The 11,285-nt window shown below is 47.5% G+C and overlaps 1 protein-coding gene across 3 annotated transcripts in view; it reads right to left on the reverse strand.

Moving 5' to 3' along the window:
• Rpap3 (RNA polymerase II associated protein 3) overlaps positions 1–7,616 on the reverse strand; it is a 32,019-nt gene extending 24,403 nt beyond the window's left edge. The window contains exons 1-4 of one of the 3 annotated variants that reach the window (XM_021183488.1): positions 7,531–7,610; positions 5,046–5,213; positions 2,900–3,049; positions 615–737 (exon numbers count right to left, since the gene is read on the reverse strand). In XM_021183488.1, coding sequence (XP_021039147.1) covers positions 615–737; positions 2,900–3,049; positions 5,046–5,198 — 426 coding nt within the window. In that variant the 5' untranslated portion in view covers positions 5,199–5,213; positions 7,531–7,610. Of the gene's footprint in view, positions 1–614; positions 738–2,899; positions 3,050–5,045; positions 5,214–7,530 lie in introns of all 3 variants that reach the window. The other 2 variants (XM_021183490.2, XM_021183491.2) reach the window with 2 other exon arrangements.
• Positions 7,617–11,285: the final 3,669 nt, after the last annotated feature.

The following is an 11,285-nucleotide window of genomic DNA, read 5'->3' on the forward strand; positions in this document are numbered from 1 at the left end:
CTGGACTGTGTCTGCATCTAACTGTCAGGCACACAGCCAAGCTCTGGACTGTGTCTGCATCTGACTGTCAGGCACACATCCAAGCTCTGGACTGTCTCTCTCCTCCTGAGTACCCCTCTTCTTCCTATGTGTTTGCTTAAGCCTGTGTTAAAATGTATGTACTAAAACCTCCCTCTCTAAAGAAGAAATGATAGATCCTGAACATCTCAAAAGGTAACCAGAGATGGTGCAGGATACAGAGAAGTGGGATAATGTTTAAACCAACAATCTCACACTCACTCCGTTACTTCTGCCTACTACTAAAAGCAAGACTAATCTCGGGTGCCGTCCAAGCACTTGGGTCACCTAACACATCAACTGCTGAGGTTTAGCAAAGTTCTGTTCCCTTTGAACAGCTAAGAAAGTGAGCTACAAAAAGCTTAAAGAGCTCATCACAGATTAGAACCAGGTAATTAACGTGGCTCTAGAACAGGCTCCTGGCTCCCCCCCAGTAAGGAGACAGCCAATACGACTTAAGTATGAAGATCTCCTGAACAAGGCTGAGAACTTTAGGACTCACTCGTCTTCATGCACAGCCTGTCTCCCTAAAGGAGCCCACAACTAACCTAGAGTACCTGTTCTTTTAGAGCAAGAGCTTTCTGGGAATCCACACGAATGCCATCTTCCTCCGACTCTGACTCCTGGGACAGAGAATCGTGGGTGCTGTCTTCTTTGTCAAGCTCGTTGAGAATCCTGTCCTGCAAGCATAAGCAGATGAGTGTGCGTCCATCACCTCATGGGGCCGAAGCTGTTAGGACACGGATGGGAGCCCAAAGCACCTCCTGCAGTCGGGTGCCACAGTCACCACATCTAGCTCTTACACAATGCCTTTTATAAAAAGATTTCAGTGGTGGAGTGTGCGAGGACGAGGCAGTGAGACAGACAGAGGAGAAGAGGGGGAGGAAGAGGGAGGGGGCAGGGGGGAGGAGGAGAAAGAGAGAGCGCACACGCATTATACACATCTGCAGATGGCTGTGGAAGCCAGAGGGGGAATCAGATCCCCTGCATCTGGAATTATAGTTGTGAGCTGCCAGGTGAGTGCTAGGTAGGCAATCATGCCCTCCGCATGAGCAGCCAGTGCCCACAATGGCCAAGCCAGCCCTCCAGCCCCACCCACTACTGTTTAAAAGATTACACTGTGAGTGACTGCCCTCCCAAAATCAAGCAACCGCCATTGTGGGGCACTCATCTGCCCCTGCCCCTGACACACAGACTGCACCGCTGGATTAGTTGATGGTGTCCACCCCTCATCTCCACAGAGTAGGACAGAAGGGTTTTACCTGAGTGCTTGCTCCCTACCACCTGGCTAGGCTGCACACGGGGAAGGGACTAGAGTGCACAGAGGTAAGAGACTATGTGGCTATGGGGACATCTTCACTGCTGGATACAGCTCGTTTGGAGAGTGTTCTACAGCCCTGTTAGGAACCCCTCTCCGAGGCTCTCTAAGGGACGCCCCCGAGCACCCTCTGGTAGAACTGTGCCTCAGTTTACCATCTGGACCTTGTTTTACACCTTCCCCCAAAGAAAGAATTTTAACAACACAGTAAATAAATCTTTTTTAAAAACAGACAAAAAGACCAGGCATGGGAGTGTGTGCTTTCAAACCCAATACTCGAGAGGTAGCAATAGGCATGTCTCTGTGAGTTACAGGCCAGCCTGGTCTAAAAAAATGAGAGGAGAGAAAAGAGAAGGAAAGAGGAAAAAAGAAAAGGCGAGCAAGCAAATAAACCGACGGGTTGGAGAGGAGTTTCTGCTCTCAAGAGTCGTGCTGCTCCTGCAGGGGATCCAACCAGGATCGGTTCCCAGCACCCAGAGGTTACAACTACCGGTAACTCCAGTTCCAGATTCGACCCCCTCTTCTGGCCTTTGCACACAGGTGGGCGTTCTTACATATAAGCAGGCAGGACACTCACTCATAACTTAAAACTAGATAAATCTTCTTAAAACAAAACACGGAAGAAATGTTTATTCCAGCCACACAGCTTGCACACCTCTAACCACACAGCATGGAGCACGCACACCCTAACCACACACTTTAAGAAGTAGGCATCCAGAATCAGGCAGGATCGGCCAGTAGGTCGCCTTCACGGGCTAACGTGCCAGTAGCTCTCTGGAGCTTTGGGGAAGGTTCTGAGGCAGAGGCTGACTAATCACAGCAAGCGTCAGGTGGGAGATGAGACTTGCATAGTAACAGGATCTATCTCAGATCTAGGAAAGCAGAGCCTTCTACTGGTCTACTTGTGCTGGCTGGGCTCTGTCAGCTAGACACAGGCTGGGGTCATCTGGAAAGAAGGGACCTCATTTGAGAAACTGCCTCCATCAGATTGGCCTGTACACAATTCTGCGGAGGTAATCATTCTTATCAACCTCGAGGGCCCAGCCCACCATGGGCGATCCCACTCCTGGGCGGGTGAGACAGCAGCCTAAGCAGGCTCTCCTGAGCTCCTCTCTGCTTCCGTTTCCCCCTCCAGGTTCTGGCTGAGCTCCTGCTCTGGCTTCCTCTGACGACAGACTCTCTAACCTGGATGACGGAGTAAGTCCTTCTCCTTGAATAGCTTTTGGTCAATGTTTTATTACGGTGATGGGGAAGCACCTTAGGACACCCACTTTCAGATGATATGGCGGTATATACCCGTCTGTAATGCGGCACTCCTGAGGCTGACACAAGAGGATCTCAAGTTCAAAGCTAGCCTACGTATGACTACATATGAACCCCTTTCCCAACATTTAAAAAAAAGGGGGGGGGGGAGAACGCACAGGTCCTAAGGACATTGTTACTTTTTATGTCACCTGTGACTAGTAGTTGACTCCAAGAAATGCTTATCTAAGTACTAAAAAGTACATAACTAGATAAACTTACCACATCAAGTTTTGCCCAGGCATCATAGTCGTAAGATTTTATTCTGTTTTTCGTGTTTTCTTCTTTGGTTTTTCTGGATGACTCTTTAGCTTTGCCTTTCTTCTTCTTCTTCTTCTTTCTAAAATTCCCATTTCGAATAGGAGGTAAATTCTAGACAGGAGAACAGAAGGAAAAGAAGAAAGAAGAAAGCTTTGGCATTTTGCTCTGTTGCTTCTATATAACTAACAATGTTGGAAATGATAGTTTCTTTTGTTTCTTTTGGTTTTCTGAGACAGGGTTTCTCTCTGGATGCCCTGGAACTCACTGTGTAGTCCAGGCTGGCCTCCAAACTCAAAGATCAGTCTGCCAGCTGGGCGTGGTGGCACACGCCTTTAATCCCAGCACTTGGGAAGCATCGAATTTATGAGTTCAAGGCCAGTCTGGTCTACTGAGTGAGTTCTAGGACAGCCAGGGCTACACAGAGAAACCCTGCCTCAAAAAAACAAACAAACAAAAAAAGATCAGCCTGCCTTTGCCTCTTGAGCGCTAGGATTAAAGGCGTATGCCACCACTGCCTGGCACTAAATAATATTTTCAAATAAGAAGTTCTTCTTTCAATTTAATTTTCAAGTTCATTTTATACTACTGATGATGTGGACTAGAGACACAGCTCAGTGGATAAGAGCTCTGGCTGTGCAAGCAAAAGGACCTGAGTTTGAATCCCCAGCGCCCAGGTAAAAGCCAGGCATGGCCACACACCCTGTAATCCCGTGGGAAACAGACAAGCAGATCCCAGGAGCTCTGGAGCCAGTCAGCCTTCAGGGTATGTCAATTCACTGAAAGACCTTCTCAACAAACATAAGGTGCGGAGCAATGGAGGAAGGCACCTCCGTGTGCACCACATGGGCACACACACACACACAAGTGCACACATGTGGGCATACGCCTCCCCACCCCACACCCCACAAAAAGGAGTAATTATGTTTATAAGTTCAGCTCACTACTGATGAATGCTGCACACTGTTCAGTCACAAGAAAGGTATTAACATGAAATCTGAATTATGCCTTTAAATTCACAACCATAAATCCAAAGCTCAAAAACTACCTGATTTTCACTTAGCACGGCGAATGAGCAGATGCTCAAAGGCAACCTGGTGCCTCCACTGGCTACACACGACACAAAAACCTAGCCAGATTTCAACACACTGGCTTAACATGAGTCTTATCTGCATTTTAATGACAATGCTGTTTATAAATTATTAAATATATGATTATATTATTTTCAGATACAGACACACCCCTACATATTTTGAGATTATTTAAGTACTATCACATGACCATCCTCTCACTAAATACCAAGACTTAGAATATCTTTGATAGGTTAACACACAATTATTCAAAGCTTCGTTAGGAAGCAGAATCTCTGAAAATGTCTCCAATGATGCAAACCACTATAATCTCAGCGTTTTTTGTTTTTGTTTTCGAGACAGGGTTTCTCTGTGTAGCCCTGGCTGTCCTGGAACTCACTCTGTAGACCAGGCTGCCTCGAACTCAGAAATCTGCCTGCCTCTGCCTCCCAAGTGCTGGGATTAAAGGCGTGCGCCACCACTACCTGGCTGATCTCAGCATTTTTATGTAACAAGATCTTATATTGCCCAGGCTAGACAGGGTTCCTCCTTGTAGTCTTGGCTGTCCAGGCATTTGCTCTATAAACCAGGCTGGCCTCAAACTTACAGAGATCTGCCTGCTTCTGCCTCCCAAGTGCTGGGTAGGATAAAGTGTGCACCACCACCACCACCTAACTTAAACTCTAGATCCTTCTGCCTCCACTGCCCGACTACTAGGATTCCAGGCAACCTCGGGACTTGACAGCACATTTTACAGGGCCATGCTTTATTTGTAAATGTTTCTATAATTTAAATTTAACGATAACATGGCTGGGCACGTCTAAGTGCTTGTTGCAAGCCTGTCGACTCAAGTTCGATTCCTGGAGCCCACAAGAGAGAACCAACCCCAGGGAGTTATCCTTTGACTTGTAATCCTGTGCTGTGGCATGCTGGTGTGTGTGTGTGTGCCTGTGTGTGCGTGTGTTTGTGCATGCACACCCACGTGGTACACACACTGATAAGTAGGTTCCGCTGCACATGAGCAGAGACCCTTCGCTCACCTCCTCGGCAACGCCACCCTGTCTTCTCAGCTCCAGGTCCTTCTCCTTCATGTCCTTCTCCCAGTGCTCCAAGTCCCTCATGAAGTCCTGCAGCTCCTCTGCGTTGTGCTTCACCTGGAGCTGCAACTCAACGGCCTTACTCGCCGAAGTCATCGTGTCCTGCCAAGTCTTGAGCACACAAAGTTTTGAAAATCAGAGCAGCAGATGCTTCTATTTACGATGGGGGAGGGGGGGTGTGCATCCCCATAAAACCGTCATCACTTCATCATACTGTTAAGTAGAAAACTGCATTTACACCTGGTGTGATGGTGCATGCCTGAGAGCCCACTAGTAACAAAAGACTCAAGGTCAGAGTGGGCCAGTCAAGTGAGGAGCAGGGAGGACCAGGCAGCAGAGAAAAGCTGAGGGACAAAGAAGAGGTGAAAAGTCGACACGGGGCAGACAGTAACACACCAGGCCTGGGGGGTGTTAGCCAACATTCTAAAAGCCACATAAAAGTAATTGACTGGTAATATAAAAATAACCTGATGCCTGATTAGATCGAGACGTTGGGAAGAAGAGAAAGATTTAAACGATGTTCTAGATTTCTGCTTGGTAGAAACTGGTAATATCTTTTTAAGTCAAGAAATCTAGCTCTGAGGGACTGGAAAGGTGGCTCCTGACTAGAGCACTCAACACTCGAGCCTAACAACGTTAAGGCTTGGTGATACCTAGTGGTACCCACACGATCCCTGGTACCCCACACACAGGTGCAAAGGGAAAACTGACTCCACAAAGTTGTCGTCTGATGTGTGTGCCATGGCACATGCATGCACCGTCGCACGTCACATACGCATAGCGTGAAAATAAAACTTTGGAAAAGCAATGCAATTGTAAAAGGAAAACTCGCACGTTGGGGGAGGGGGCAGATGACTAAGAGGACTGCTTCAGTCTGGAATATGTTGAATGTGAGCACTTAGGGGCCATCAGAAGGTATCGAGTAGACAGAAAGGACTAGAGAGAAATGTGGGTGACACCATTAATAAGGTAGAAACTCTTGAACGTGCTCAGAGACTGTACTGACGGAAGCTCGGCAGGGCCTGAAGAGTGGCAGCCTTAGGGAACAGGAAGATCAGAAAAAGCAGGTGGCAGTACCTAGGGAGCTGGGCCCATATGAGAGCTGCCTGAGAAAATTAACAAGTTAAGTAGGAAAGGTTAGCAGCGCACACACGTGCTCGTATGTTCATGGCGTTAGGTCATAAAAAGACTGAGATAGTCGCAGGATTTTTACGGATAGAAATTAGTTAAATGAATCACGTTACATGGGACAGGGGTTAACGTTGTCTTTCCTAATATAACTCCATCGGAAGCACATGAAGCACACAGAGGGGCACAGTAGACCACTGCTTCTGGTTCCAGCTAGTCAGGAGGCAGAGGGGGCCTCACAAATTAAACTCAACATGACACCTTAGCAGACCTTAAGAGTAAGTTTTAAAGGGCTAGGACATAGCATTTGCTGACATGTGAAAGATGCTGAAGACTGCAAGAGAGACAGAAGACAGACAGGCAGACAGATAAAATGGGTAAAGTGACTGGACTAGGTACCTTAAGATAGGAATACTTGGAGGGAGGTTATAAGAGCTCCCCCCTCCCCCCAGTAAAAAGAGACTGTTTAAAATGGCACGGCCCGGCAGTGGTGATGCACGCCTTTAATCCCAGAACTCGGTAGGCAGAGGCAGGCGGATTTCTGAGTTCAAGGCCAGCCAGGTCTACACAGAGAAACACTGTCTCGAAAAACAAAACAAACAAACAAACAAAAAGTGTAAAACGGATCTTCTGACTCAGCCTCAACGAGGCAGTTTAAGCGTCAAGCAGTGTCCACATTTGGTTATGCGTATACATTTCATTCATAAACAAATCCAGCATAGCGCTTTGCTGGACACAAACCAGTACACCTGCAAAATGAGACCCTTAACCACTGCACGCCTTCAATCCCAGCACTCAGGAGGGAGGCAGAGGCCCGCGGTTCGAGGCCAGCATGGTCTACTACACAGCGAACTGCAGGGCAGCCTGGGCTACAGAGAAACCCTGTCTCTAAACAAACAAGCAGACCATGAGATGCTGTAAGGGTGGCGGCTCTCCTTCCACCCACCCCCGGGTCCTAGGGCAGCCCATGCTGCCAGGACGGGGTTCGTTCCGCAGGCAACCAGAAACTTCCAGAGCCTGGGGAACCACGTTCACGTCCCGTATCAAGCCAAGCCTGCACACCCTGGCCTGAAGGCGCCGTCAGGTCCGCCGCCCTCGCGGGACCGTGGCTCCGGAGGTCCGGCCATCGCAGACCGCCCGAGCCCGGACGCGGAGCCAGCTCAGGCCGAACCCTGGGCAGCGCGCGGAGAGCGCACTCGGGAACCAGCCCTGGCGCCCCGCCGCTGCTCCCGGCCCGGGCCCAGCCCCGCTCTTCCTCCCCACGCCCCTGCAGCCGGCGGGAACCGTAAAGCCAACTCACTCGCCACGGCCGCCACCAACCTCACCCGCTCCAGGGAGACGCACGGCGTCCTACCTACTCCACCGCCGGAGGTCTGCGCCTTCCCACAAGGCCCCGCGCGCCGCTCGAGCGTGCGCAGAAGGTTCGGCTCCCGCGCGCGCTCCGCTGCTCTGGCTTTGCTGGCGGCGGACGTAGACTGATGCTCTAACCTCTTCTAGACTAAGCGTGAGGATCCCCCAAAGTGCACCCATCTTGACGTATTGACCTCCAAAGCATAAAGCCTTTGACTCCGCTCGATTGTGTCTCTGAGAGCTGCCCTGCTTTCCACTCACGAGATGTTTGTAGCCTCTGAAAATCCTAGGAGAACGTTTCTGTAACTTCTAACAACTGTCTACGCTGGAACTCTGCTGTTTTCTCTGAGTCATGTATGTGGCTGCTGGTCTTTCTTGTGCTTTTTTGCTACTAATCTTTTTCCTTTTCTAAGATTATCTGTAGATTTCCGGCTTGTGTCTATCTTTAGATAGACCCTGGCTTATCTAAAAGAATGACTGAAACCTGTAATGCTTGCTTCTGCTTCCTTGTGAGTGCAGCTGTTTCCTATGTAATAACTCTGTTGTACAATGCAATGGGTATAATTTTTTAAGTCCACAAACCAACTTTTTCAAATTGAATGGAAAACATATCATCTCCAAGATCAGTTATTCATTCACAAGTTTAACTGAACCTTCGAATCACACAAGGGAGGCAGCGTGCAGGTGTGTATCCCACACACGCTGATTTATAAATCTTATCCCAGAGGTTTGACATAATTAATCTTCGATCCAACTTCAGCATCAGTCATTTTCAAAGCATGGGGTACAGCTGTGCAGCTGCAAACCACCAATCTACCTGCCAGTCAACGAAACACCGCCCCTGGTCTTTCCTCACTAGGTCATATCATTAGGATCTTTCTTTCCCTCATGGTGTGACTGGTTGTCTTTTAAGTTCATTTAAAAGTAAAGATCAGAAACTGGAGAGAAGTCTCCATGGTTAAGAATGCTGTTCCCAGGCTGTCAAGATGGCTCAACGGGTAAGAGCACTGACCGCTCCTCCAGAGGTCCTGAGTTCAAATCCCAGCAACCACATGGTGGCTCACAACCATCTGTAATGAGACCTGATACCCTCTTCTGGTGGCATTGGAAGACAGCTACAGTGTACTTATGTATAATAATAAATAAATCTTTGAGCCAGAGCGAACAGGGACTGAGTTGACCAGAGTGAGTGGGCTGACCTGAGCAGAGGTCCTAAATTCAATATCCAACAACCACATGAAGGCTCACAACCATCTGTACAACTACAGTGTACTCACATAATTAAATAAATAAATAAATCGTAAAAAAAAAAAAGAAAAAGAAAGAATGCTGTTCCCTGTTGCAGAAAACTTGGGTTCCCAGCACCTGGGTGGCAGCTAACAGTTCTGTAACTACAATTCCAGAGGATCTTACGCCCTCTTCTGGCCTCTTAGCACCAGGCATGCATGTGGTGTGCATACATACATACATATATGCAGGCAAGCACTCTTACACGTTATAAAAATAAAAGAGCATTATTTTCTGATGGTATTGTAGATAAACTAGCTTTTAACAAAGTGTAACCAAGGCTGGTCTTGAACTCATAATTCCCCTGCCTCTGTCTCTGTAGCAAATCCTATTCTGTGTACACCACCACACACAGCAGGTGCCATTGCAGACAAACTAGGTTTAAAAAAAAATGTTTTTAATGTGGATGCTTGGGTACAGCTTTAATCTTAGCGTTGCGGAGGCAGAAGCAGGTGGATCTCTACGAGTTCAGGGTCTACATAGTGAGTTCCTCACCAACCAGAGTCCTGTGATGATACCCAGTCTGAAATAAATAAAAATAAATAGAAATAGGGCTAGAGACGGCTCACCAGTTCAGAGCACTGGCTGTTCTTCCAGAGAACCTGGATTTGATTCCCAGAGGTGGATCACAACTGTGTGTAACTCTGGTTCCCAGAGAACTGACATCCCGGGGCACCGGGCACACATGTGGTGCACAGGACTACATGAAAGCAAAACACTCAAACACATAAAGTTTAAAACACTTTTAATTTTTAAAAAAATAAATAAAAATTTAAAAGAATCTTAATGTGTCTAAATTAACCATAATTCTATTTAAAACAGACGTTGACATTCATAGGAAAGCAACTGCATTTGCTGTCTCACTTTCAGGCAGGGTTGATGGAGAAGGGAGACAGTAGGGGGCCAACCAGCTGCTCCACTGAAACTCCATAGCACCCTTGGGTGGTGAATCCTTCCCCCTCCCCCAATGTGTGTGCCGAATACAATCAATTGTAACGGAACCATCTCCATGGCCACTGCTTCCGAACTTTGAGGTACTATTGTCCCACTTGTGACAGCCGTCCCCTCTGTGAGCTCAGACTGGACCATCTTCTCTGTAGATGGCATGCCTCTCTGCTTCTGTTGACCATTATCTCTACATAGGCTCCCGTACAACAGGCAAACCATGTCTTCCCACCCCCTCCTGTGAATAAACTGTAGTCATCTCCATTGAGTTTACTGGTAATCTCTTCAACAGTTGTTCTCAAGGAAATAGTCTCTTTGTTTGATGTCTATGTTGAAATTGTAATGGTCACTGGAAGCAACCACAAATATTTATTTATCACTGCAGAAGTGAAACGCTGCAGCGACCACTGAGAATGCTGCTGAGGTTTCATGTTGCAATTACTGATCTCGTTAAACAGTTAAGTGGGGAAGGAGTCTGACCAGTGTTCTGAGTCTTAGGAAAAGATTATTAATTAACTTGTTTCCTGGTTGGGTTTGGTGTTTTGTTTTGCTTTTTGGGATTTCAGATGTTGCTGTTGTTTCTCGGGAAGACTCTTGCTTTGTAGCCCAGGCTTGCTTATCTCAGTCTTAAGCTCACGATCTTCTTCCCTCCGTGATGTGCACACATGGCATTCACTCACACAGACTCAATCCTGTGGGGACTAGGGTTATAGGGATGAACGACCATAACCAGCTCCTAAGTGCTCTACAAAGACAAGGTGCGAGCCTTGAGACTCTGTATCATTTGGCTGTATTGTAAAAGGAAGCCTGAAGTCAAACTGAAACAAGAGATGTTTCTCTTTTTAAAAAAAAAAAAAAAAGACTTACTTATTTTTCAGAGTGTCTGTGTGAGTGCCCGCATGTATATCTGTCTACCATATGAGTGCCTGGCACCTGTGGACATCAGAAGAGGATATCAGGTTGGAGCTGGAGTTTCAGGCGATTGTGAGTCACCTGGTGTGGATGCTGGGAACTGGACTCATGTCCTCTGCAAGAGTATCAAAAGTTCTTAACTGCTGAACCAGCTCTGCAGCCCTGCTATTTGTGTCTTATATAAGACCAAATATAAACAATCCAGACTGGTATAATAGCCAGCATCAATCAGATAGAGGGTCCTAGTAACGTGTGTGTGTGTGTGTGTGTGTGTGTGTGTGTCTGTGTCTGTGTGTGTCTGTGTGTGCGTGTGTGTGTGTGTGTGTCTGTGTGTGCGTGTGTCTGTGTGTGTGTCTATGTGTGTGTCTATGTGTGCGTGTGTCTGTGTGTGTGTGTCTGTGTGTGTGTGTCTGTGTGTGCGTGTGTCTGTGTGTGTCTGTATGTGTGTGTCTTTGTGTGTCTGTGTCTGTGTGTGTGTCTCTGTGTGTGTCTATGTGTGCGTGTGTCTGTGTGTGTCTGTGTCTGTGTGTGTCTGTGTGTGTCTGTGTGTGTGTCTCTGTG

The sequence above is a fragment of the Mus caroli genome, chromosome 15 (assembly GCF_900094665.2).
Source record: "Mus caroli chromosome 15, CAROLI_EIJ_v1.1, whole genome shotgun sequence".
Classification (NCBI taxonomy): Eukaryota; Metazoa; Chordata; class Mammalia; order Rodentia; family Muridae; genus Mus; species Mus caroli.